Source organism: Pipistrellus kuhlii, unplaced genomic scaffold (genome assembly GCF_014108245.1).
Source record: "Pipistrellus kuhlii isolate mPipKuh1 unplaced genomic scaffold, mPipKuh1.p scaffold_m20_p_6, whole genome shotgun sequence".
In the NCBI taxonomy this organism is placed as follows: domain Eukaryota; kingdom Metazoa; phylum Chordata; class Mammalia; order Chiroptera; family Vespertilionidae; genus Pipistrellus; species Pipistrellus kuhlii.
The window spans coordinates 51,395,733-51,423,402 of record NW_023425562.1 but is presented as its reverse complement, the minus strand read 5'-3'; the positions used below and the strand labels follow the sequence as shown (position 1 = coordinate 51,423,402).

The 27,670-nt window shown below is 52.7% G+C and overlaps 1 protein-coding gene and 1 non-coding gene across 16 annotated transcripts in view; one reads left to right on the top strand and one right to left on the bottom strand.

Moving 5' to 3' along the window:
- The window catches only part of EPB41L1 (erythrocyte membrane protein band 4.1 like 1), a 120,217-nt gene that overhangs the window by 80,087 nt on the left and 12,460 nt on the right, over nt 1–27,670 (top strand). For 6 of the 15 annotated variants that reach the window (XM_045574642.1, XM_036417798.2, XM_036417796.2 and 3 more), the window contains 13 exons: nt 553–640; nt 1,201–1,353; nt 3,190–3,287; nt 3,546–3,721; nt 6,915–7,063; nt 7,983–8,018; nt 10,490–10,672; nt 13,268–13,372; nt 17,554–19,515; nt 19,970–20,077; nt 21,148–21,558; nt 23,555–23,656; nt 25,780–25,860. In XM_045574642.1, coding sequence (XP_045430598.1) covers nt 553–640; nt 1,201–1,353; nt 3,190–3,287; nt 3,546–3,721; nt 6,915–7,063; nt 7,983–8,018; nt 10,490–10,672; nt 13,268–13,372; nt 17,554–19,515; nt 19,970–20,077; nt 21,148–21,558; nt 23,555–23,656; nt 25,780–25,860 — 3,652 coding nt within the window. The remainder of the gene's footprint in view (nt 1–552; nt 641–1,200; nt 1,354–3,189; nt 3,288–3,545; nt 3,722–6,914; nt 7,064–7,982; nt 8,019–10,489; nt 10,673–13,267; nt 13,373–17,553; nt 19,516–19,969; nt 20,078–21,147; nt 21,559–23,554; nt 23,657–25,779; nt 25,861–27,670) is intronic. The other 9 variants (XM_045574646.1, XM_045574647.1, XM_045574648.1 and 6 more) reach the window with 9 other exon arrangements.
- On the bottom strand, nt 6,016–6,122 carry LOC118708607. Its single transcript, XR_004984660.1, has one exon. It is a non-coding gene; the product is annotated as a U6 spliceosomal RNA (small nuclear RNA).

The window sequence follows — 27,670 nt, the reverse complement described above, 5'->3', positions numbered from 1 at the left end:
TTTCTGATATAATGTTCTAAGATAAATATATATATTTTTAATTTAATGAATATTTACTATATAGTTAGCGTTGTGAAAGACACTATGAGATGTCAGGAAGGCATCATACATGGCTCCTACTCACTAAATATTATAATAAGGGGTCATAATCAGGCCTTTTTTGACTCCAAATCCTGTATATAAGATATTATCAGTTCTTCCCGAGTCCCTGGGTGATTATAACAGACCGCCTTCCACAGTGCTTTGTGGCCATGGAGAAGCAGGACTGTGGCTCCCACTTCACACAGTGGCAGGATGAGACAAAAATCCCAACTCCTGGCCCAGCCCTTGAATGCTTCCTGGAGGAAACGAGATTGGACTTGAGCTTTGGCAGGAGATGGGGGTTGGGTGGACTGAAGAGGGGCCTGGGGTGCACCATCCTGCACTGAGAGCAGAGGGGAGGTCTAGCCATTTGCCTTCCTAGAATCACAGGATCTGACTGTGCCACCTCCAGGCAGCAGGACTCAGGCGGGCCTTTCCCATGGCCCCCTGTGACCCCTTCCTTTCCATCAGGGGCATGACCCCAGGAGAAGCAGAAATCCACTTCCTGGAGAACGCCAAGAAGCTGTCCATGTACGGAGTAGACCTGCACCATGCCAAGGTACCTTTGGGTCCCAGGTCCCAGGTCCCCCTAGCCTCTGCCCCCCCCCCCCCCCAATTGAACTGTGATGTTCTTCTGGAGGGCTTGGTGTGCCAGACCTGCATTCCTGCCCACCTGAAGCCTCAAAGTTTCATAACCCTTTATTCTTCCATGACCCTTATCATTTTCTCCTTGTATTATATTTATTTTTGAATCTGTTTGTGCCCCCACTAGATTGGGAACATTGTGAGGGAAATTCAAGGCCTTAATTTATTTCTGCATCCCTAGCGTGTAGCCCATGGCCTGGCACCAAATATGTACTATTAAGTGTTTGCTGGATGAATAAGTGATTAACCAAGAAAATAATAGAACAAGTGAGTGGGTGGATAAATGATAACACGAAGGAGTGAATGGTTGAATGACTGTGAGAGGGATGGTCAGGGGACTCCAGCACAGAGCTTCCAAGTCCACCTCTCCTTGGGCTCACTTATCAGGAGAGCTCAGGAGGGACTTGGGGTCGGGAGCAGGCTGCCCCAGGAGTGGGCGCCAGGCCTGCTGTTCCATGGTCCCTTCTCGCACAGGACTCTGAGGGCATCGACATTATGTTAGGAGTCTGTGCCAATGGCCTGCTCATCTACCGGGACCGACTGAGGATCAACCGCTTTGCTTGGCCCAAGATTCTCAAGATCTCCTACAAGAGGAGTAACTTCTACATCAAGATCCGGCCTGGGGAGGTGAGCCTGCTTGGGATCCCTCCTCCTCACCGAATCGACTAGAATGGAGAGGATCTGGTAGCTGGGCCCGAATTTTTCCTTCTCAGGATACAGGATGGTGGTGCTGGGGTGCTGGGTATATGGAGAGAGCCATCTTCTGCTGCGGCTCTTTTCAGGCACTTCACACCTTAGGTATGTCCTGCACACACACAAACACACACACACACACACACACACACACAAACAGGAGCACATGCACGAGCACACATGGAAAGGTAATCACATATATTCAGTATACATGTCCATGTCCCTGTATTTGCTTACATGTAATACTCAAATACACATACTAAGGTACATATATACACACAACCACACATATGCAAACATGTATACATCCAGCCTCCACAGCTCAGCCTAGAATAAATGCAAACCTGTTTGCTTCTTGCCTCCCCACTGCACCAGCTACGAGCAGCCATCATCTCTCATCTTTGTCTCCACCGCATCCTTCTCGTTGCCCTGTCACGCCAGACCATTTTTTCCATAGCCGCTGAAGAGAGCTTGGCAGCCCCTTCCATCATAGCATGTGAAGCTCGGCCCTTATTCCCAGTCCTTGCTTAAATGTTTGAAGAGCTTTTTTTTTTAGCTTTTGGCCGAAAGCCCACACTCTGTCTGTGGCCACCTGCCTCTCCCACATTGCCCCCTGCCCACTGCACTCCAGCCCCTTTGGCCTTCTCTGAAATCCTTGAATAAGCAAGCTCTTCCCACCCCGAGCCCTTTGCTTTTGATCATCCTCCATCTGAAATCCTCTTTCCCACTCTCTCAGATAGCTGGTTCCTTCCCCATCCTTCAGATCTCTGCTCAAAGGTCACCTTTCTAAAATAATACCCACCCCTGCACCTACACAGGTATTCTCTCACATCACACATCTTTGTCCAGTCCCTTCAGTATCTGAAATGATCTTGTTTAATTATTTATGATCAAAGTCCGCTCTTCCTGGAATCTTCTGTCTTTAAAAAAAAAAAAAAATATATATATATATATATATATATTTCTTTATTGATTTCAGAGAGGAAGGGAGAGGGAAAGAGAGATAGAAACATCAACGATGAGAGAGAATCATTGATCAGCTGCCTCCTGCATGCCTCCTACTGGGGATCGAGCCCACAACCTGGGCATGTGCCCTTGGCCAGAATTGAACCTGGGCCCTTCAGTCTACAGGCTGATGCTCTATCCACTGAGCCAAACCAGCTAGGGCTGAATCTTCTGTCTTGATCACCATGGTGTCTCTCTTGCTCTAGACTGATTACAGAGTAAGGACTCAGTTCACATTATTGAGTAAACAAATCCTATATAATAAAACCCTAATATGCAGATCGACCGAACAGCAATGTGCACTTACGTGCACTGACGTGCACTGAACACCAAAGGGCAGACGCTCAATGCAGGCGCTGCCTCCTGGTGGGCAGTGCATTCCCACAGGGGGAGCACCGCTCAGCCAGAAGCCGGGCTCACAGCTGGTGAGTGCAGTGGTGGCGGAAACCTCTCCTGCCTCCACTGCAGTATAGAGCGAGGGGTCCTGGACTGTGAGAGCCCTGGACTGCGAGAGGGATGTCTGACTGCTACCTTAGGCCTGATTGGGCCTAAGCCGGCAGGCAGACATCCCCTGAGGGGTCCCAGACTGGGAGAGGGCACAGGCCAGCTGAGGGACCCTCCTCCAGTGCACAAATTTTGAACACCAGGCCTCTAGTGAATAAATAAAACAACAGGCCAGAGTCACACATGCTGAAAAGAGGTTCAAAAGGATGGACTGATGGAGAGAGGGATCTTGCTTCTTACCCTCCCTCCTTGGTTTTGCAGTATGAGCAGTTCGAGAGCACAATTGGCTTTAAGCTCCCAAACCACCGGTCAGCCAAGAGACTGTGGAAGGTCTGCATTGAGCACCACACGTTCTTCCGGTGAGCCAGACCTGGGGATAGGGTAACTGGGGATGAGACGGAGGATGTGAGTGTACGTGTGGGTGATGTCTGTGTTTCTTGAGGGCAGAGCGGGAGAAGGTAGTAAGGACCATAGGAAAGACCTCCCTCCTCTTTCCCCAAGTCTCTCCCCTCCTGGACCACAGAGTGTAGCCGGTAGGACAGTGGGATGAAAGGCCAGCTGTGGTCCTGGCAATGCAGGTATGACCGCCCCCTCCTCACCTCCATCCCTCACTGCAGGCTCGTGTCCCCCGAGCCCCCACCCAAGGGCTTCCTGGTGATGGGCTCCAAGTTCCGGTATAGCGGGAGGACCCAGGCACAGACCCGCCAGGCCAGCGCCCTCATCGACCGGCCCGCTCCCTTCTTCGAGCGTTCCTCCAGCAAACGGTACACCATGTCCCGCAGCCTTGATGGAGGTATGCCCTACATCGGAGGTGGGAGAAGAGTGGTGTTCAGAGGGAAGGGGATGGGCGTGCCAGGGGCCGGGTGAGCAGTGACTTGCACTGGGCATGGTGGCCCAGGAGCACCACTGCACCTGGGCAGCTCTCAGTGGGTTAGCCTCAACCTATGGCCTCACTGTGGCTGGGATGTGACTTCCAGGGACTTCTGTGAGCCTTTTGGAGTCCCAGGTTTAGCCATATGGTTTTCTCGGCCCCCTGCCTAAGATGCTTAGTGATTCATGGTTTGTCATCATGCCAGGAGAACGATGTGTTATGACTGCAATGTGGAGTTGGTGATGTATTACCTGGCTGGAGGCAGAGGGGTTGTTTCCAGTCATTCTTTTGGTTCCATTGAACTGATTGACATGGTGCTCTCTGTTGGGCTGACAGGTGCCCTTAATACCAACAACAACTGGTCCTATACTGTCCTCTAGCAAGCAGACCAGGGCTTCTCAAAATGTGGTTGTAGACCACCTGCATCAGAATCACCTGTGAGTCCACTGAGCATGCAGATTCCCAGGCCCTGGCCCAGACATACTCACTTGGCATCCCTCAGGGCCCCGTCTCCCCCCAGTATGCACACGAGTTTATAGGGGAGATTCAGAAACCACATGGAATAAAGGCCATGGGATAAAAGTGCTAGGAAGATTCAGAGTTTGGCAAGTCTGAGTTCAAATCTCAGCCTTGGCTTTCACCAGCTGCTCTGTGGACACAGGATGTGGCTCATAAACATCTGAATGAACGGATGGGAGGCCTTGGGCAACTTAACTCCCTGTGCCTATTTCCTCTCCTACAAAATAAAGATTATTTACTTCACTATGTTATGAGATAATGCCTCTACAACACCCGAAACAATTCCTGGCACATATTAGGAATGGAATAAATACTACTCAATAACAAGTTATTGTTTATTGTAGCAGTAATAAGTTATTACTATTGCTTTTAGATTTGTAGAGGATGGTTTAAAGGTAGGAGATGGGGACTTGAGTGGGGGAAACCATGGCTACTCCCAGAACATACTGGGGCAGGACTCTCAGCAAGTTAGTCCCACTTGACAGATATTTACTGAGTCTCAGAATAAGTGTGGCCCTTTCCTTTGAGGAGCTCCTAGAATGGTAGGTTTAGAAGCATTCAACGTGACTCAAACAATGGAAGAAATACAGAATACAGAGTGCCTTAAGGAGAGAGGGAGTAATTCTCTCTAGAAGGAGCAGAAGGGGCTTTGCAGAGAGGGTGACAGCTGGGCAGGGTTTTGAAGGATACAGAGGAGTTTTCCAGCTGATCAGGCAGCTGATACTTGTCCTGCAGTGTGAGGGTGAGACCTCTTCCAGAACGCCCTGGCCATTTTTTTTTTAAACAGATTTTAAAAATATATATTTTATTTATTTTTTACAGAGAGAGGGATCAAGAGTTAGAAACATGCCGGGACCGGTTTGGCTCAGTGGATAGAGCGTTGGCCTGCGGACTGAAAGGTCCCGGGTTCGATTCCGGGCAAGGGCATGTACCTTGGTTGCGGGCACATCCCCAGTAGGGGGTGTGCAAGAGGCAGCTGGTCAATGATTCTCTCTCATCGATGTTTCTAACTCTCTATCTCTCTCTTCCTCTCTGTGAAAAATCAATAAAATATATTTTTAAAAAAAAGAGTTAGAAACATCGATGAGAGAGAGAATCATCAATCAGCTACCTCTTGCACACCCCGTACTGGGGATGTGCCCGCAACCAATGTGCATGCCCTTGACCGGAATCAAACCTGGGACCTTCCAGTCCGCAGGCCGAAGCTCTATCCACTGAGCCAAACCGGTTTCAGCTGCCCTGGCCATTTTTGAAGGACATGCAGTTTTGCAAGGGTCCATTTGGAACTGAGGAAGTTCCTATTTCTTGAATGGTCACAGGAATGAGAGCTAAGTTTTATGCAAAAAGAAAGGAGGGCCCATACTATCTCTCTGTCCTCCCCTGCAGCAGTCATCGCTGTGCCAGGGGCGAAATGAAGCCCAGATTGTGCAAGGCAGCAAAGATTGGCCCAGATTTGACGATGCTCACCAAGAGGGGCCGGAAGCCTGGACTCAAAGCCAGTGGGCCTGGGTTCTTCCCTCGATTCACTGAAAGATCCAGAGCCTCTGTAAAATGAGGATAATAATTCCCATTCTAGTCATCAGCACAGAGCACTGTGGGCTCAAATGAAATAATGTGCATGAATGGGCACTTTGCAGAGTAAATATATATAAATAGAAAGGATAATTATTCCCTCCTTTTTTCTTTTTTCTTTTTTTTTAAATATGGAACGCTTCACGAATTTGCGTGTCATCCTTGCGCAGGGGCCATGCTAATCTTCTCTGTATCGTTCCAATTTTAGTATATGTGCTGCCGAAGCGAGCACTATTCCCTCCTTTTTAATCCAGGCCAATTCCAAGGATGATCAGTGCTCCGGTCATTCACTGTTTCCAGCCATTTTCCCCCACCAGGACATAATCCATGGGCTTAGTCTGAGTTATGCCCAGTGTCTGGAGTGAAGGGTGTGATTCTACCCTTTTCTCTCCTGTTCAGGAAAGTGCTTGGAATGCCAGCCAAGTGAGAAAGATGTTACTTGCAAGGGTTCCCTTGAATTTTCTTTGATTGATAAAGAAGCTACGTTATTTGCAAACCTCAGGACTTGAGCTTTCACTAGTTTAAAATCTCACGATGTCTGTGTGTGGTTAGATAATGGTCAAGTGAGCATTCCGGCACAAATGCCACAAGAAAATCAACATTTGTGGGCCAACATGAATTGAATTGGCTCACTCTGTGGCAGCCACTCTTCCAAATACTTCTACTCATGAGCTTATTTGTTCCTCCCCCAGTTGTCTGAGGTAGGTACTGTTGGTAGATGAGAAAAAGGAGGCCCAGAGAGGTTGTATAACTTACCCACGGTCACACGGCTAAGAAGAGATAGATTTGAGATTTGGGCCTGGGCTCTCGTACTGTAGAAGTCAGGAGGGGACTGGCAGGCAGTCCGCGGGCCTGGGAAGGCTGCTCCACTCCAGCCGGGCCCTGGTTTCTTCTCCCCGACGTGCTGGGGTGTGGAAGTGCCTGCTCCGCTCCAAGCGTGGCTGGGCAAGTGGCAGGGCCTGCTCCCTGCCCGCGCACCTGGGAGATGTCTCCATGGCTGCCCGGCTGTTTCTGCCCACTTTAGCAGAGTTCTCCCGCCCAGCCTCGGTGAGTGAGAACCACGACGCAGGACCCGATGGTGACAAACGGGAGGAAGACGGCGAGTCTGCGGGGCGGCAGTCAGAGGCCGAGGAGGGAGAGGTCAGGACCCCCACCAAGATCAAGGAGCTGAAGGTAGGAGCCTGACTTTCTTACACCCACTGATCTGGGGACCAGGAGGCTGATCCTGCCTTCAGCCTTGGCCTTCAGGTGCCCCAGCTGTGGCTGAGCACCCTTGCTATGGGGTGCACCAAGCTCAGAGCCTTGCCCTCGGGCCGTGCTCAGTACCTGCACATGCCCCGGTGTGGGGGGCATGCCGCCCGCCATACACCCTCCCCTCTTTTTGCCATACTTTCCCAGAGGGCATTCTGTGCCCTGAGGGACTCTGGTCTCTTCTTGCCCACTCTGAATGTGCCCCTTTGAATCTGCACAGCCTTCTTTTCCCCCAGAGCATGCTGGGGTGTTTCTGCAGGCCCTCACAGGGTGTATCCTCCTCTTGTCGTCCACTCCCATTTCCCACAGACCTATGCACACACTCCTGCAAGCACACTTGGCCTCAGACTTGCATGCGTTCACTCACAGATATACACCCCTCACCCACAGGGTTACATATCCAGATTTTTGAACAACATGCAAATGGGCATGTGCACACATGGGCATAGTGTGTTTCCAACATGCAGTCCCACTTGGGAGCACAGGTCCCTGATCACATATGCTGACTGCAAGAAGCAGGACGACCCAGAACCCCCACTTCCATCTCCTGAGTGTAACTGCTCACTTTGCCTCCAGTCCTCCCGCCCCTGTCATCACCTCCCTGGGCCACCTCCCTGCTTCACACTCCACCCCTTCCAACTACTCACTCCCCCCCTTCTCTCCCCCCGCCCCCCCGCCTCCCCTCATCCCACCCACCTGGGGGCCACCCAGCTTCCCTGGCCCCTGTTGCTTGGGTGAGAGCGCTCTGGGCTACTTGCTGGACTGGGCTGGTCTCGATGTCTCTAATCCACTGGCTCTACTGACCCTGCTGGTTGCTTTCCCTCCTCCCCACGTCTGCTAGCCGGAGCAGGAAACCACGCCGAGACACAAGCAGGAGGTACTGCATGGGACCTGTCCCTACCTACCCAGTTCATCCGTCACCATTCCACAGCCCATCCCAGGCTAACATCCTGGTGCCATCTCAGCTTTAGCTTCACCTCTGCTCCCTGGCCATCCTCCTCCCGCTACGCTCCCCTTAGTCCCACCCCCCACCCAGCCCCCTCAGCTCCCCTTGTTAAGTTCATCTCTTCAGCATCCTGCTCAGACTCCATCCCCCAGCAGTGTTTCCCCCTCCTTCCCCCTCCTCTCTATCCAGCTTCACACTTTGCCTCCCCAGACCACCCACGCTCACTCCCCCGTCCCTGCTGACTATCCCACTTGTGTTCCTCAGCTCTTCCAGGCATTCCATGCTTTCATTGAACTCATCTCTTCTGCTTTTCTTTTTTTTCTTCTTTTTCTTTTTTGGTATCTATTGGCAACCAGATGTGGATGGGAGGGGTGGGAGGGAGGAGCCTCAGAGCACATCTGCATCTTCTCAGATTCCATTGCCCCTCCCTCTGGCTGGGGTCTGCTTCTCCAGCTGTCAGGAAAGCCTCCTCTCCTTTTCTCCTCCCCTCTGTCCTCTCCCTCACTTTTTCATCTGTGTTAACCACCTCTCCTTCCCCTTCCCACAGTCTCCATCTCTGCATTTGAACTTTCACTGCAAGAGAAGTGAATTTATTCTTGGGCCTGAGGGGAAGGACCGTGGTCTGGATGTTAGTCCCAGTTCTGCTACTGACTCTTTGAGGTCTTGGGGACATCCCCTTAGGCCCAGCTCCCCACCTGCACAGTAAGGCATTTGGACTAGGTTTCCCCAAGGCCTTCCACCGCTCCCTCTAGCTGTCAGGAACACCACATGCCCACTGAGCCAGAGTAGCAGGTACAGGACAGAAGGTCACAAGACACATCTTGGGTCTATTGCAGCCCCAATCCATCAAACTCTATCAGGTTTGATTTATCAGACAGACACGGCCCTGAGGCAGCTCAGCTCAGGAAAAGAGGTACAGACAGATGTTTGGAGGCAAAGCAGAAGCCTCAGTAGCATCGGTTTCCTTTCTGAGGTCACCTACGAGTCAATCATAGAGGATCCTCGGATGCCAGAGAGAATCCCAGGGGAAGAATCTAGCTTGTTCAAGGACAAGCTTACCTTCCAGGTAGTTCTGGAATCTCCCAATCTGACTTTATAATAAGCTGAGATTGTCTATTTCTTGCCCTGAATCGAGTTGACATGAACCCTCAAATAGCCTTGCAGATAAGGGTCCTTGGGCCACCAGCCTACTGCCCTGTCCCCAGAAGTAGACAGACAGGCAGCTTTGGCAAGTCACTGCCATCTCATGTGCAAAGGCTGCACCTCACGTGACCTAAGAGCAGATTGCTCTGTCATGATGCACTGGCCAGAGCTCAGACTTGGCAGTACAATGTGGGACTCACCTATGACTCCGGCTATACCTGGCTCAGTTCTTGTGTCCAACCTATCTTCCTGGTCTCTAATTCTCCTGATCCTCCTGAACCCCCCTCTCTGGCTGTATCTCACCCTGTCTGCTGTTGAGGAATCAATACCCACAGGTATCCGGAAGATTCTGGGTGGTTGGGAAAGGTAGAGGGTGTCAGCAGAGAATCCTGAACACAATCTTTTCCTGGTCCCTGGGTCCCTGGTCCTTGGTGTGGGAACAGAACCCACTTTAATGGATGTCCCGGCTTTAGAAGGGCCCCATGGGGATATGTTGGGCCAGGAGGGGCCTAGACTGGGGATCCTGCTAAGCACAGTGGCCCAAGTCTTGGTCAGAGGTGGGTGTGGACCAGGATCTGGGAGGCCAAGGAGGGGGTCAGAGCCACCAAGTGAACAGGGTTGGCAAGTTCTCACTGTACCTCGGTTGTGACTTAGACTGGGCCCACAGCACCGAAGGGAACTCACCCAGACCGGGGGATTTGCACGGGCTCCCGCTCTAAGACCAGGAGCCAGGCAGGGAAGTGGAAAAGGTTGTGCTTGACCAGAAGTCAGTCAGTCAGTCTCTCTCTCTCTCTCTCTCTCTCTCTCTCTCTCTCTCTCAGAAAGAGACTCTGAAAGAGAGAGAAAGAGAGACTGACTCTGAAAGAGAGAGAGAGAAAGAGAGACATCAGTGTGAGAGAAACATTCATCAGTTGCCTCCTGTAAGTGCCCTGACTGGGAATTGAACCCACAACATGGATATGTGCCATGATCGGGAATTAAACCCGTCACCTTTCAGTGTCTGGGATGAAGCTCCAACCAACTGAGCCATACCAGCCAGGGCAGAAGTCTCCTCTTTTTAATCTCAAGTGCTTTGTGCACCTGTTGGGGCTAATATCCCTGCCCTGCCTGGCTCATGAGGTGCTGGAGAGTGCCACAGGTCACACAGGGGTCACCTTGCTGATCAGGGCAGCGATGGGCACTGTTGCCATTTTCACCACACCTGGTATCCCTCCCAGAGCTGCTCCTCTAATGCCTGGCTGTCCTCCCCCTCCCCCTAGTTCTTAGACAAGCCAGAGGATGTCTTGCTGAAGCACCAGGCCAGCATCAACGAGCTCAAGAGGACCCTGAAGGAACCCAACAGCAAACTGATCCACCGGGATCGAGACTGGGAGCGGGAACGCAGGCTGCCCTCCTCGCCCGCCTCCCCCTCCCCCAAAGGCACCCCTGAGAAAGCCAGTGAGGTAGGTCTCACCCTGAACCCCTCGTCTGGGCCTTGGGTAGAGGATGGGGAAGTGTGCTGGTTCACGTCGCCCCACAGCTGGATGCTCCTCCCTGTTGCTGCGGGCACTGGTGACGGGGATGGGGCGGTGGGTTAGGCTGAGGAAGACAAAGTCACTGAATCTTGGCATCCGGGCCCCAGGGACCATCCTGGAAAACTCAGAGTGGCTTGGTGTATTCCCCTTCCACCATGGGGCACGTGTTAGAAATGCATACTCTGGACTCCACATCAGACCTCCTGAATGAGAATGTTGGAGGTAGAGCCCTGGAATCAGCATCTGAAACAAGTGCCCCAGGGGGTTCTCATGCACACTAAACTCTAAGACTCAGGGTGGCTCTATCCAGTAACCAGACCCTTTGAGCCGATTGTGAAAACACAGATCCGGAAGTGTTCCCTCCAGGAAGGATCCTCAGAGCCCACGAGAGGGAACGAGGTCCTCCAGGAAAACCTGTGCCTTTCAGAGAGAGTGGAAAGCAATTGAAAAAGAGAAAGACAGGATCTCGAGAATTCTGGTATTGATAATCCCAACCTGTTGTTAGCGCTGCTAAATCTTGGCAGTGTTTACCTCCGACTGTGCTTGGGTTTTTATACTCTAGTGCTGCTGCCTACTGGGCTCAACCCCAACTTGGATCTAGACTCGTACCGCCTGGGTTTGAACTCTGGCTCTGCTGCCTGCGAGCTGGATGATCCTGTGCTTGTGACGTCACCTCTCTGAGCCTCCATTCAGTAGCGGTAACAAAGCATCTACTTCTTAGGAAGGTTGTAAGGATCAAGTGAGATAAAGCATGGAGGGGCCAGCAGAGACTCAGAGGCTCAGTATGAGCTACCAGTACTTACTGTTTCATTTTGAGAGACCTGGGATTCTCACACAGAAGGTTAACTTTGAGTCAGGATCCTTTTTAAAGTTGGAAGGGTCCTCCGAACCCGCTTGGTGCAAGGTCATCATGCCACAGATGGGGCCCTGAGGCCCAGCAGGGGAAGGACTTCTTTAGTGTCATAGCTGATAGAAGAGGAGCCAGAATCTGATTTTCTTGCATCCCAGGCATTGTATCTGCCGTTAAATCACAACTGCCTGGAAGCAAGACCGAAGTGTGTGAAGACCAGATGTAGAGTCGGTTGCGTGTGTGCTGTCCTCTGATGCTTTGACAATTGGTTGAGGCAGCCGTGATCTAATAAGCAGAGCATTCTATTGACTCAGCGCACTCCCCATGGCCTTGCCATACCGGCTAACACAGGGCCTTGTCCAGTGAGGCTGCTGTGATGGCTCCCTGGTTGGTGATTTGCAAAGTTAGGGACGATTTGGGGGCTTTTAAGGCCAGTGCCAGGGAAGGAGGGCAAATCTCTGCCCCCACTGTGGGCTTCTGTGGTCACCTTTGACATAATCAAGGCTGAACTGGGCCTGGGGGCTGGTCTAGCGATCCAGTTACCTGCCCTGCTCCTGCCCTGAGACCCTTGACCAGAGTGGACTCTCTTCAGTCCTGAAGTGAGTAGGGTGGGATGCAGGGGCTTCGGACACAGTCAGACTCCAGCAGAGAGAGGCAGGATGAGGCCTGGAGAGCTGGGCTCCTGGAGCATTTGGGTGGCCTCAGAGCAGCCTGGTGTGGGAGTGCCCCATCTGCTGGTGGCAGCTGGAACTGCTAGAATTGGATCGTTAAAAGGCGGAGTCTGTTCCTCTCTTGTCTTCCCACTGCTAGAAAGAAGTCTGGTCCAGGAACTCACCTTGGAGCATTTAGGCCTTTAAAGATTTGGGGGGTGGGGAGGAGCCTTAGCTAAAGACCGGTCTGACTCCTCAGGCAAATACCCTCACCTCTCTGAGCCTCGCTGGCTCGTCAGTCCATCTAAAGGGAACTAAGATTGCCATTCTGTAGGGTTGGGTTATTGGGAAGGTTGAGCACAATAATGGACATAAACACACTTTATAAACTGGACAGTGTGGACAATCAACGGGCCTTGCTGGCGATTAGAATTCCTGCTCAAACATAGACTTTGCAGGGGCGATCTGCAGGCCGTCTCACCCATGGTTCCTAGTAGCTTCCTCGGGTGTTGGGCGTCATCTGGGCCAAGGGGGAAATGGTAGGACTTAAACCAAAACAGGGGCCCCAAACTATAAAGGAGAGTTCCGATTTGCCAAGCCTAGGTTTTCACCTCAAAGATAACTTTCTCAAAGGGGCTGAGACCCAGGCTACAGGACTGAACCGACGTCATAAAGCAAAGAACCCAGAGAAGACTTGGAACCGTGTGCAAGTGATATGGCTCCAAAACCTCTTGAATGAGAATGAGCAGGTGGTGAGGGAAGGCCCAAAGCCACGGTGCTGGCTGGCAGCTGACTGGGGGCTTCCTCTCTGAATGGCTTAGAGGGGCGATTCCTTTCTGTCCCGCCCCACAGCGGTGAGGCTCCTTCCTGACATAATCTATAAACCCTAAAGATGCGGGATGGACAAAGCGGGGCTATTTATGGACTCTGTGTGTGTGTCTCTCCTGCTTTCTCTCTCCCTCTCTGTCTCTCCTTCCCTTCCTCCCTCCCTCCCTTTCCTCTGGCCCTGGGCCTCCCCTGCAGTCCCAGAGGACCCAGGACACCTCTCAGCAGGACTTGGCACCTGAGCCTGAGGCGGCCACAGGCTTGGAAGTGTTCACTCAGAAAAGCCTCGCAGCATCTCCTGAGGTTATTGTCATCACCTCCCCGCCCAACCAGAACCCTAATGGTCTTAAGAAAACCCTTCCTCTGGGGCGAATGGGATGGAGCGGACTCTGCCGTGAACAGGGAGGAGTGGGCAGCCCACATGGTCTCCCGTGTGACAAATGAACATCCTCTTTCCAGGGATCCATAAAGGGCAGGCCCCTCCCTCATCCATTGCTGCCCGGGAATCAGGACTGAAACCATGCAGGGAAGACACCTCTAGCTTCAAAGGGAGGCAGAAATGAGCTCCCTCAGGCCCTGCAGAGGCAGCTGACTCTAAAGGCAGGCTCTGCCCTTTAAGCTTGGGATCAGGGGTCATGGCACCTAAATGTCTTCCGCCCTAAGGTCGTGTTACTGGTTAGAAGCCCGAGTAAGGTCTAGCTGAGGTTAGTTAGGGGATGGCATCCCGTTCACCCCCCTACCTCTTTTCCAAACTCCCCTTGGATCAATCAGGGTCTCCAGACAGACAAAGTGGGCACCTTGCTCCAAGGAGTAAGCTTGGAGCTATAGAGATGTTGGTGAGGCGGGCATTCTGAATGAGGAGGGCATGGCTTCCGGGCCCAGGAGAGCAGCAGGTTGGGGGCTCTTGGAACTTGCTGTGCCCCTGCATGGATGCCAGGTTGAATCCAGGCCCAGCACCTCATGGACGGTCAGGATTGGAAGATACTGACTGATATATGCCCCTCTCTTGTGGGCACAGAGTGTCTGAGGGCATATACCTTTCTTAATTCCCCGGAGAAAAATCTTGTAGCTGCTGAAACATGCTGGCACTGTAATAGAAACATGAGTCAGCTACATAAGTGGGAAAACATAAATCACAGTTATTTTTCCTCGGTTGTAAAAATAAAAAACAAAACTATCAGCACAGCCTTGAGAGAAGTTGGACGGGAGTCAGCAGCCTCCCAAGGTTAGGTAAGCAGCGGCGCCCTGGAGCACAGACGCCCCCAGAGCCCTGGGCAGGTGCCCGCCCTTGAGCGGGGCAACATGCGTCCTTCCTCAGGGTTCCTAAAAACCGCTGGTCCAGTCCCTTCCACAGGGGGGCTCTGCCTGTTCTTAAGGGCAGCTCGTTTTGTCTTCCCTCATCCATTGTGAGGTTTCCATATTGCATTGTCTGCCCTCTGAGTCACCAGTCTGTGGGCCTTGCTCTGCCCCCAAGCGCCTTGACGCTGCTCCGCATCCTCAGGATGGCCCTTCAGAGTTGAGCACCCACTAACTCTCTTCCTTCAACAGTTTCTCCCGGGGCATGCTTCCAGAGTGCGCCTCATCCTGGACCCCCCCTCTGGGCCAAACTGTGAGCCAGAGCTCCAGCCCTGAGTCCGCAGAACTGCCAGGCTGGAGACTTGCTCCTTGTCCTCGGGGAACAGAGTCGGCTCCACTTCCTCTTTCAGCTTCTGTTCCTAGGCTGTCTTACCTCAGGGCCTCCATCTGACAGCCAAAAGCAGGGGCGCTCTGAGCAGGCACTGAGCATCTTGGCTCAGTGCAAAGAATGGCTGAGGGCTCCCCTGACATCTTCCCCATCCTCAAATCTGCTCAGGACAACTTTCAGACCAATCCCCAGGGCCAGCTGTGGCTCTGCCAGCGTTTTGTGCCGGTGAAGCCTTGCTCTTTTCCGTTCAGTCTTTCTTTTCTCTTTAGGTTCCTGCATATCTGCTTTCACTCGTCAGAAACAGAGCCCCTTCTGCTCTCAGTGCTCACGCTGTCCTCGGTGCCAGTCACCTTCCTCTGGGAGCCTCAGTTTCCCCTTCTGACTAGGGTAATAGCACCTGCTTCACAAGTTACCATATGGATTAAATTTAATCATTTAGACCAGCAATTTCAAGAATTTCTAAAATATGCAATACCTGACTGTTTAGTCAGGGCCACTGGCCACTTTCCCCTAAGATTGTCAAATAAAAAAATGACAGCAGCTCGCCTGGTGTGGCTCAGTGGTTGAGCATCGACCTATGAACCAGGAGGTGTTGGTTTGATTCCCAGTCAGGATGATCCCCTGTGTGGGGCATGCAGGAGGCAGCCAATCAGTGATTCTCTCACATCATTGATGTTTCTGTCTCTCTCTCCCTCTCCTTTCCTCTCTGAAATCAATAAGAATATATATTTTTTTAAATGACAACAGCCAATCAAACAATAGCCACCTGGTTTGAATGAATCAAAATTATACCCATTTTTTTGTCAGATCGGCAAAAAAAAATTTTGGTGTGCTTCAGAATCTTAGTAATTGGTTTATGCGTGCCATGAGATGAAAAAGGTTGGAAATCGCTGACTTAGTCAAAAGGCTGGTATTGCCTGGCACAAAGTAATTAAATATAAGTACATTTCCCTTCCCCTCCCCGCCATACAATCTTTCTGTTCTTTTTTTCCTATACAATCAGCCTCCACCCCACTCAGCCTAGAAACTAGTTGGGGTAAGAATATTCCAGAAAGGAATCATGGACCGTCTTTGGCTCTCCTTGCCAGGCTGATGATGCCAGTCCAAGCTGAGAAGGGCACAGCTAAAGGCACTTGCTTCCCAAGTCGAAGAGAAGAGAGGCCTGGCGTCTGTAGGCTCTCAAAGCACTTGTCTGGGAAAGTCCTGAAGGCTTACCCACCCGAAGTAAAATCTCAGAGCCTACCCCGACCTTATCTGGCCTTCTCCCTTCCTTTTATCTCTCTTTTCTGTTGGTGAGAATCTCTCAATGTGGTTTGCTCCCCTGACAGTCCTGGAGATTTTGCTGAAATGGAGCGGGGGAATGGAGGTAAGAGGGTCCCTCGATCCTGCAGAATCCTTTAGGTCTGATGGGATCTGAATCGGAGCCCACGGTCAGATAAACTTCCCCCAGCTTGTTGTCGGGAGCAGTTTGGGCACATCTTACCGTAGATGCATCTCACAGATCTTGGACTCTGAGACGGTTCTAGGCCTGCCTTTGCACTAGCTCACTCTCTGACCTTGGGCATGCTGCTCACCTTCTCTAGGCCTCCGTTTCTACGTCTTTACCATGAGGGGCTTGACTCAGAGCTGTATTTCAAAGGAGGAAACTACCTCAGGGCCCTAGGCCCCCAACTTCAACAGGGAAGCCCCCCATTTGTGCTACATAGTGGACTTCCACTAACATTTTGTGTGAAGAAGGCCATGATTGTAACCATTTTTGTGGCTGTAAGATTAAAATCCCAATGGCCTTCTTCCTTTCTGAATGATTCTAGAAGCCCATGGTTCCCTCCTAAGCATTGTTCAAAAGGAGGTTGGTGGGGCTGTTCTGTTGGTGGTTTAACAGCGCTGCCCTCTTATTGGTGCTTTCCACCCCAGATCTGCCTGGATCTTTAGATTGTTTCCTTCAGTGATGTGTTCTGGCCAATCCTTGTCTACTGTTTCTGTGTATTTTGTTAGAATTCTACAAGGACAGGGCATGGTACCTGTTTCTTTGGGAATAAAACCCACAAAGTTCAAGCTGTTCAAGCCATTGCGATGACTGGCACTAACCGGGAGAGCTGGCCAGTTAGTGTTTTTCATTCTAATCCCTTTCCTTCTCAGAAGCTCTTGCACAAAGGTCAGATTTCAGGCTGTAGCTTATGGAACTTATCTCAATACTTACCATCAACTTCACATTAGATCACAGTGGGACCCATATTCCATACGTTATAAGTTAGCCAGGATCTGTCATTAAAACTCAGACACTCTTTTCCTGAGTCTACTATCAATGAACTGTGACCTTGGGTACATCACCGACCTTCTCTAGGCCTGAGTTTACACATTTGCTCCATGAGGAGATTGGACTGGAGGTGTCTTAGAAGTTCTTTTGGCTCTAACATTCAATGTTTTCACGTAGCATCGGCTACTTTCCCCTCCGACAGTGGCAGTTATATTAGGAAAACGGAAGAGGGAGAGTCCTGGCCATCCATGGATCTCCATTTTCCCCACAATTAACATGAGGAGACCCCATCCCATTTCTCCAAGTTGGGGTGGCGGTTGAGGGGAGTTGGTAAATAATTTGTTGGGTGCTTTGATGGGAAGAGGAGCTTGATGAGGCTGACGAGTATTGATTGTCATGCCTTCCTCCCCCCAGCCAGTTCTGGGGACAGACATGTTGACCTGTTGGTGGTAGAATGGCCCCTTCTTGATAAGGGTAAAGGTGACCTGTTCTTCGGGTGCCTGCTATTTCATGTTAACTCTTCTTGCTCCAATTGAAACACAGGGCTCAGAGCATTGGGTATTTATAGAGAGGAAGTACACTAGGCCAGAAGAACTCTGTCTCCTAAAAGTGGCCGCCGTGCAGCAGGAAGAAAGTGAGGCAGGCCTTGCAGATATCCTTGCCGATGGCAGACTCTCCAAGGTGGATATCCTGGTGGACAAGTTCAAAGTTGAAGTGGCCACAGAGGAAATGGTGGGGGCCGGGGGAGCAAGCACCCAGCAAAAAGGACGAATGATCGCAAGCCCCGAAGACTTCGAGTCGCTGTGGGAGGAGGGCCCCCGGGTCGGGAACGGCCCAGGAGGGGATTCCCTGGCTGCGGGCTGCACTCTGGCAGAAGAACTTCCCGAGGGCTCCCAGCTCAGGATGGGCACCGGGGAGGCAACCATCAGGAAGCGCCGGGTCTCAGGTCAGTTGGAGAGCCAGGTGGAGCTGAGAAAGGAGCTGGCGGAGATCCAGACCTGTGAGAGGCTCACGGCCGTCGGGGCCAGGCCAGCAGAGGCAGGTGTCTCCTCTCCAACCTCTGACAAGGGAGGCCTTCAGTCGTTTCTGCTAGACCCAGCCCACGAGGAAGACAGAGCCGACTCGAGTGATGAGACCGATACTTCCTGTGCAGAGAGGAGCTTCTATTTCAACTATGGAGAGAGAGATTTTGAAGACCAAGCCCTCCCTCCGCTGTTGGAGGAGAGAGGAGAGCACCCGAAAGCCCCTCCTGGAGAGGAGGCCAGGCGGGAGCTCTGGGGAGAGCCTGCAGAGAGCTCTGAGCTTAGGGCCTCTGACCAGCGGGGCTCCCCGGCAGCTTCCAGAAGGAGCAAGGATGAAGATGGTGAAGCCCACACAACTTCCTTGGAGGAAGGGGTGAGGCCTCCCAGGAGCCAGGGAGGACCCAGTCACCCGGAGGCCTTTGACCAGCAGCTCGGTAATGGATCTTCTGCAGGGCAGAGATTGGCTAAGGACTGGGACGAAGCAGGGTCGAGGGTGGAAGGAGAGTTTACCCGCCCAGCGTCTGCCATGACTGCAGAGGAAGAGGCCCCCAGGAGTCAGGATGCGATGGGAAAGGCTGAGAAAAGTCCCCCCGCAGCATGGAGGCACCACTCACCTCACAGAGAAGGGGGGGTGTGCCCAGACTTCCCGGTCTGCGCCCTTCCATGGACGCCAGCCAAACCGGACAGAGACAACATCTTGCCCCAAGACAGGGGACCGGTTCACACCCACACAGGACCACCCGTGAGGGAACACAGCAAGGCTCACACAGAGTTTCTCCAGATGGAGGTGATCAGCCCGCTCCCAGCCTCCCGTGGTCCCTTTCAGGCTCCTCCTGAGGATGCTCCTGCGAGCCCCGCCCCTCCTGGGTCAGGGGAGCCTTTGCAACTCGGGGATCCCTTTGGAGAACAGTCCCCCGCGCTTCTCAGAGAGAGCCCAGAGCCCAAGGACCAAGCAGAGCCAGTTGTGACTCAGGACAGAGGTGAGCGCAAGGCACCCCCCGTTGCCAGCCGGAAGCGCAGAGCTGTCCTGGAAGAGGTTGAGGGGGTTGCTGCTCTGAGGTCGGGGCTCCCTTCAGGGAAGCCGAAGATGACGCCTTTCCAAGCTGGGGGCCAAGAGGGCTCCCTGGAAGACATTAGCAAGACCTCCGTGGCCAACAAAATCTGGATCTTTGAGACCCACGGAGCTGAAAGCCGGCGAGTGAGTCAGGGTGAAACACGGGCCCTGCCAAGTGAGCTGTCTTCAGAGGCCTCCCGAGGGCAGGCAGAGCAGCAGCAGAATAAGCTTTTAGACCTGGGCTTCTTCCCCCTCCAGCGCCCAGAGGACACGGCCGGCCCCGATGCCACACATTCCTCCGTGATGTCACCCACGACCAGCCACTTCCGGGCGGGCGTTCCTCCTGCATCCCACCAGGAACTCGAGCTCATGTCTCCTGACTCGGGCTGTGAAACCACGCTGGAGGAAGCCACTGGGGGAGCTGGCCACGTGAGCCCCCACTGAGCGCATGCTGTGTAGCTTTTTAGAAGCATGTTCGGTGCCCTCGTCATTAGTGCAATCCAAGGCTGCTTGTCCATCCCTGTGAGTTCTTGACCCTGAGTGCAGCCCAAGCAGAATGCAGGGGTCACCTGCTTGGTCCATGTGAGCTTAGCCACACACCCACAGCTTTTGGTGTGATCTGGTGCCCAGAGGGCCACATTGACGCAGTGGAGAAGGTGGCACCACCGCCAGCAAACTACACACTCGCTTTGCCTTGCTGCCCCCACCTGCTGGGTTCCTACCTGTTGGCTTGGCTTATCCAGTGGCCTTCCTTCATCCTTTCCCTTCCCTGGTTCTCCTGCCTTGGGGAAGCTACAGTCCAGAAGTTTCCATCCATCACTCGTGCTTCCCGGTGCCCAGAGCCTTTCTGCCTCCTTAAGACTAACTGTCTTCTCTAATCCAGAGCAAATCCGGAGATGCAGTCAGGGAAGAGAAGCGCCTCACCAGTTTAGCAGCAAACCCCCCTGGGGAAGGGGGGCGCCTGAGATTCATCAGCCCCTCGGGCCCTCAGGTCTCTGCAGCCCCTTGGACTCCCGATGCCCCCGTCACCCTCGCCTGGCCTGGGTGCACCGCTGCCTTAGCCCCCCACCTGCGCTGGCAGTGCTTCTCGTGGCAGCTCCACTCTCGTGGCTTGTCTGAACGTGTCCTCACACCTCTCAACCTTCCAGAAACTGGCTACACGGATGCTAGTTAAGCAAGTGAATCTCTTAAGCGCACTGAATCTCTAGAGCCTGAAGCGTGTACCTTAAACACATGTGGGTGTTAGATTGGTTTTTAAGAAGGAGTGTCATGAACCAGCCCCAAATGTATGTGTGGTGTTTAATCCCTGACAGGCCAGTTGAGAGGTATGTATGTCAGACAAGAGCTGCTGGTTCCCTCCGGCGCTTGCCTGGCCTGCTGTTGTCAATTACACTGACGGGCGGGAGCCTCGCTCCATGGCCTGCCCGTCCGCCCACGCCCGGAGCTCAGGGTTGAACTGAGGCAGCACCCAGCTCCCAGGCGTCCCCCCGTGTTGGTCCTCCCTCGAGACGATGCTGACCCCTCCCGCGGGGACTCAGTGGAATTGACAAACCCGTGCTGGCTTCCTCTTTGTTCCTGAAAGCTCTCGGCTCCAGCCTCTGCTTCTCCTGCCTGGGTTTCCTGGTCCCTGGGTCTCCCTCCTTGGTTTCTGTCTCTCGAGCCCAGCCTGCAGGGATGGGCCTGGGACCTGGGCCCCCATCCCTGCCTTGTGCACAGTGCCGCTTCTCATAAACTCCCGATCCAAACGTTGGATGGAGCCTCCTGTCCAGGAACCAGCTGGCAGGATGTGTGCTTTGTACTTGCTTTGCCATCATCAGGAGACACCCCCTCGGCCCCCGGAAAACAGCGCCCCCACTCTTGAGAACCTTTCGGTTATCTTAAGCTTGTTACGATGTCAAGGAACCTTTCCCCGGGGTGTTTTTTGTTTCCTGACCTGCTCTTCCGTTTGGGACTTGGACACGGCCCCAAGATTTCTTCTGTCATTTACCATCTTGATTTCTCTCTTTCTCCCTCTCCCTCTCATCCCTCACTCCCGCTCCTTTTGATTTTATCTGGCCGTAGAGAGCAGGGCTGAGGGAGGGCTCGGAGGAGAAAGTCAAACCGCCGCGTCCCAGGGCCCCGGAGAGCGACACGGGAGACGAGGACCAGGACCAGGAGAGGGACGCGGTGTTCCTGAAGGACAACCACCTGGCCATCGAGCGCAAGTGCTCCAGCATCACGGTCAGCTCCACGTCCAGCCTGGAGGCCGAGGTCGACTTCACTGTCATCGGGGACTACCACGGCAGCGCCTTCGAAGACTTCTCCCGCAGCCTGCCTGAGCTCGACCGGGACAAGAGCGACTCGGACACGGAGGGCCTGGTGTTCGCCCGGGACCTCAGCAAGAGGGGCCCCAGCCAGGATGACGAGTCGGGGGGCATGGAGGACAGCCCGGACCGCGGGGCCTGCTCCACCCCGGACATGCCCCAGTTTGAGGTACAGTGGAGCGTCATCCTCGAGACGGGGCCCAGCAGGCACTGCATGCTCAGAGGGCCCTGGGCCATCTGGGAGAAGACCGAGTCGCCAGCCCGCAGCCCAGATCCCGCAGGCTGAAGCCGTGTCTCGTGTTGCATGACTGTCCCTCCGCAGAACAGCATGGTTCTGTGCCCGCATGTTTGCCTCCTCGGTTTACCCCTAACGTGCACACCTTGGCGTTTTAACCCTGTGGACCCACCGCTTGCCTGAGGCCAAGCAGTGACCAGCCTTCAGGTCTTCCTCGATTCCTCCTCCTCCTCCCCCCCCTGCCTGTGCTGCATGGCACTGCGGAGAGCATGTGCCGTGACACCTCGCAGGGGCCCCGGCCTGGTCGGAAGGTTTGTCCTGATCCTGGCCCGGGCTCCTTTCCCGGGGACCCGGGCTTCCTGGGGCCGCTGTGGGAACTCCCAGAGAAGCGGAAACGTCGTCACCGAGGGGGACACAGGGATACGCTGTCTGGGCTTCTCTGCTCTGTGTCCTTCCTTCAGAGGATCTCTGTTCACGTCATTCCTTTGCTTCCTCGTCTCTTGTAGCCCCAGCCTACCTCCCACCACTCTCCCCTTCCCCATCCTGCAGGCACTGCGACGTGAGCTTATTCACTCAGGCTTTCACTTGAGCTGTAGCCTCTGGGTGGAAGGTTATTCTCCCTTTCTCGGCCTTGCAAATGGGTCATATTCCAGGACAGAGTTCAGGTGTCCCTTCCCTAGCAGATGCTTTCCTGACCCCTCCACAGCCTCCTGGCTCAGCAATGCTGCTGCTCCCGGTGGTATCCCGAGTACGTTAGTGGCCGACAGGTCTGCTCTCCTGCTAGGTGGCAGCTCCTGGAAGCCCACACATGGCAGGCACTAGTAGCTGATTGAGTGAAGGGCTAGATCTCTTGGTACAACTGTCTATAAGAATCCCCTCACCCCTCTCCCAAACAGATGATAAGTTAGCTTTCATTCATTCATGCAATTCATATATGTGGATACCTGCTCTGTGGATAGCCATGAGCTAGCCCCATGGAGGACGCAGAAGAAACTGATCATTTAATTTATTATTTCTGAGAGCATAGGTTGTAAACCAGTGGCCCGGGCCAGATCTGGCTAGCAGATGTGTTTTCTTTTATCTCTATATATATTTGTATTGATTTCAGAGAGGAAGGGAGAGGGAGAGAGAAATAGAAACATCAGTGATGAGAGGGAAGCATTGATTGGCTGCCCCCCTGCACGCCTCCTACTGTGGATCGAGCCTGCGACCTGGGCATGTGGTCTGATCAGGAATCAAATCGTGACCTCCTGGTTCATAGGTCAATGCTCAACCACTGAGCTGTGCCAGCAGGCTGTTTTCCTTTATCTTGATTTAAAAATTAGGGCATTGAACATAAAATACAGAGATCTTTCTCATATCATTTAAAAAAACAAAAACAAAAAAAAAAACACCAATGACCCAGTCACTCAGAAGCCAGGGCCACAGTTGGCCAAACCTAAATGGCGCCCCATGTGCTTCAAAGTTCCCCCCAGGCCTCAGCAAGCCCACTTCACTTGTGTATGCCCCTGCCTGGCCCCAGGGGCCTCCAGGGGTGTGGCTTCTACTCTAAAGAACAATTCAAAGGAGGTGGTAGTGTAACCGTTGAAGTGGTTCAGGATTTAGTGGCTTGCATGTAGGGAAAATACCTACCATGGGGTCTGGCACAGAGCACATGAACTAATGAGTAGATGTTCTCTTAATGGTTCTCTAAAAAACCAGCATATAGCCACCACGACGTTAAGTGGTTGCAGGCTCACGGACAGGCTCTCCCTCCGGGATGTTTGTAACATCACACCAGGCCTCTTTTGCCCTGACCTGTGTGCCCTTCTGGAGACTTCGGCCAGCTGTCGGGGTGAGAGATAACCTGCTGACCCTGCACCGCAGTCGCCTGTGACGGGAGCCATGCCGGGGCCTGAGTTACGAAGCGTTCTTCCTCATCTCCTTGCAGCCCGTGAAGACGGAGACCATGACTGTCAGCAGCCTGGCCATCAGGAAGAAGATCGAGCCCGAGGCTATGCTGCAGACCAGAGTCACCACTGTGGACGCCCAGGTAACCTGTGCCTCTCAGCGTTCCCTGAGCACAGGCATTAGCATCCGGGGCGGGATCAGAACCGGGACAGCCTCTTGGCCAACCCTGGCCACCTTGGCGCCCTCCCCCCCAGAGCCCCCATTTTAGTGCTGATGCTCTCGAGTCCTTTACTGCCCTCCCTGAGCGGTGGGAGTGGGCAGACTACACCTCTTCTTCTTCTTCTTTTTTAATTTAAAAAAATATATATTTTATTGATTTTGTACAGAGAGGAAGGGAGAGAGATAGAGAGCTAGAAACATCGATGAGAGAGTCATCGATCAGCTGCCTCTTGCACACCCCCCACTGGGGATATGCCCGCAACCAAGGTACATGCCCTTGACCGGAATCGAACCCAGGACCCCTCAGTCCCCAAGCCGACGCTCTATCCATTGAGCCAAACCGGTTTCGGCTACACCTCTTCTTGCTGCGACTTCCCCATCCACTACGGGGGATGATCTTGTCTCTTCTGTCCTCTTCGGAGCTTGATAAGGTCCAGTGGCTAGTGGATTAGGATGGTGGCTTTCATATTGCTCTAAGGAGTTGGAGAGGCTTCTCTTTTTTGTTGCTGTTCATCCTCACCCCAGGCTACTTTTTCCCATTGATGTTTAGAGAGAGTGGGATGGAGGAAAGGAGAGGGCAGAGAGTGAGAGAGACCAAACCTGCAACCTCGGTACTTGCCCTTGACTGGGAGTCCAACCCATGACCCTTCGGTCCGTGGGCTGATGCTCCAACCACTGAGAAAACTGGCCAGGGCGCGACGTTTCTTGATGTATCCCAGGGCCTGCTCAGAAAGAGAAGACGTGAGGCCCAAGCCAGCTTCAGTCACAATGGCTCACAAGGGTTCCACGTCAGATTGGCAAAATGAACAAACTGGGGGGAAAGGAGACCCCAGATCATTGTCTTAGTGAGAAGACACACACTGAGCGCCCTGGAGAAGGCTGTCATGAATTGCTACAGGCAGTTCCGAAGTTCCTTCTGTGGTTTTTAAGTTTCCAAAATTGAGATAGTGGTTCCAGGTTCTTCCTGGCCAGAGAGCTGCTGTGCTGAGGGCTTTCTTGCCCTGGACACCAGTCTTTGTCTTAAGAACTGAAGAAAAACATGAACCAACACAACATGGGGAGCGCTGTCATTTCCAGAACGTTCCCTCCCACTTTTATAACACGCATAGGGGGTGAAGAGGCTGCTAGTGCAGTGGTCGAGACTCTTGGGTCAAGACTCTTGAGTTCTGATGAGCTGTGACCTCAGGCAACGTGTTTTGTAATATGGGTTTTGTTTTCCCACAGGGAAATAAAGAGAAAACTGAACTGGCCCCCAGTTCCACAACTCAGCATCCTTACTGATATCAAATGTTTGCACTTATGAAAAACAGAACTAAATGACTGTGTGTGTTTTCCTGATCCCTCCCAGAAAAATATGCATGTACCAATGTGTATACTTACATATCTAGATATTTTAAAATTCTACAGGAAATAGATTGTTCTCTTTTACACCATACCTTTAAAAAATATATTTTATTGATTTTTTTTTTTTTACAAAGAAGAAGAGAGAGGGATAGAGAGTTAGAAACATTGATGAGAGAGAATCATTGATCAGCTGCCTATTGCACACTCCCTACTGGGAATGTGCCCTCAAGCAAGGTACATGCCCTTGACTGGAATCGAACCTGGGACCTTTCAGTCCGCAGGCTCTATCCACTGAGCCAAACTGGCTTCGGCTACACCTTACCTTTTAATCATCTTCTTGGAGATCGCTCTTTGCTGGCGTATGTGATCGCTCTTCTCTTCTTAGTTCCACTCAGGAGGAGACCTCGGTTTTCCACGCAGCGTCCCACCCAGGGACCTTTGCTCGTTTTCCTCTTTTGCCGTTAATGCGTTCTGCAGGGCACTCCCTTGTCTATACGTCTTGGCAGAGTCTTCAAAGTTTATATCCCAAGAGTGGATTCCTAGCGATGGAATCACCAGGTCAAAGAATACATTGCACTTGGTCCCTGGGACTGCTGTGAGCCGAGGGGGCAGATGCTGCGGGTGAATCTGGCTCCTCTCTCTCTCTCTCTCTCTCTCTCTCTCTCTCTGCCCCTCTCTGATGACGCCTTCCTTTGACCACAGGTGGATGGGACTGCCCTAGGGGGGAAGGAATTCATAACCACTGCTCCCTCCATCACCACAGAGACCATATCAACCACCATGGTAAGTAGGACCCAGGAGACCTCTCTCTCTCTCTGACCAGCCCTCCTGCCCCAGAAGTAGCCAGATGACATGCTGACACCGCCAGCTGCTTCAGGATGTCCTCATCTGCCCTCCCTGTGCCGGGTCTGGGACATACAGTCGAATTGTCTGGCACCATAGTGGCCATCTGGTCAGACCTCAGTTTTCCAAATGGAATACGGTGGGCGGTGCAATTCCTGGGCGTCGGTTATTGGGGCCATCGCAGCCCCGCAGCAGCCAAGTCAGGAGGGGGGTGCTACTTGTGAATTGGCAAGGCCGGAGGTTTGTGCCTGGAAGTCCAACCAGAGGACGCATCCTCTGGCAGCTGCACATTTTCTTCCGCCTCCGGCCACTTCCTCTCCTCGGTCAGTAGATGGCGCCAGTGAACCTAAGTTGGAAGCTTGGGATTTTAGATGATCTTCCGCGGGAGCCATGTTTCTGCTACCTGTTTGCTGTCTGACCCATGAAGGGAGGTCCTTGGCCTCAGGTGTCCTCATCTGTAAAAGTGGGAAAGATCCCTATCCTAACTGGTTCACAGATTCCGGGGAGAGCCCAGTAACATCCGCTTCTTTAACGATGGCACAGAACAAAGAGCATTCGGCACACGGGTTTGGTGCCAGGCAGTGATCCCACTGGTCTTCGCAAAAACTGTGAGGAGCGCGTTCTTTCTTTCCTCTGCCCTTTACAGATGAGGAAACCAGAGTTCAGAGAGGTAACGTGACTTACCTAAGGTCACATACCCAATAAGTGGTTGAGCCAGGGCAAACCCAGGCAGTTCTGACTCCAGCTCTGTTCCCTCATCCCCACCATTGTCAGCCCGGGCCACATGGGGCTGAGGCTGGGTAGAGACCGGGGCTGGGGCAGGGGCAGGTATCATTGCCTGGGCCAGATCTGTCTTGAGCTGTTGGAAGTTGTTTTCAAGTGTTTTCTATTGTCAAACCCCTGATATACACATAGGCAGAAAATTATATTAATTTAGACTACCTGCAGGTAGGTTTTGAGTAAACAAAGACTTTAAGATAAATAAACCCAAACCAGTTATCAGCTTGCACACTTTCCCCCAAGTCCCTCAGTTCCTCCTCTCCCCTCAACCCTTTACCATGTGGCATCAGGACGCTTACAGAGCTAAATTTAAGTTCATGCTACGGCAAGCAGGCAGTTGCATCATTCATTTACTCATCGTCCATCCATCCATTCATTTGTTCCAAAAACATTTATTAGCCTATATTTAGAGTTGAAGAAAAGATACTGCTTGCTAGACCTCACTCACCCAAACATTAATCACGGGCGCATTGGCTTCGCTGTGCCCTGTGTTGAGGACCTGGGCACACAGTGGTGAACAAGGCCCAGCTCTCCCACTTTCTGGCTGGATGACCTCGGGCGAGTTACCTGAACCTCTTCACACCTCAGTTTCCACTCCTGTAACGTGGGGGGAGGGCTAATAGCACATCCCTCAGAGGGTTGGTGTGAGGATGAACCAGCGTTCATCTGTGCAGAGCCCTCAGAAGAGAGTTTGGCAGCGTAGTAAGTGGTCTGGGATGTGAGCAGCTGTTATTTTTTCCTGCCTTCCGGGAACAGTGTCTCCTGGGGAGCACAGGAAGAAGAGGTTTGGGTGACACCACAGGAGCCGGAGAAGGCTTTATCTGAGCTATGTTTGAAACTAAGGTACAATCACAGGAGGAGCCATTCCAGGTAGTGGGAACAGCAGGTGCAAAGGCAGGGATGTGAAGGAGCATAGCATTTGGTCCGTGACGTGAGACGTCAGGTGCGGGGAGGGAGGCAGATGGGGGGT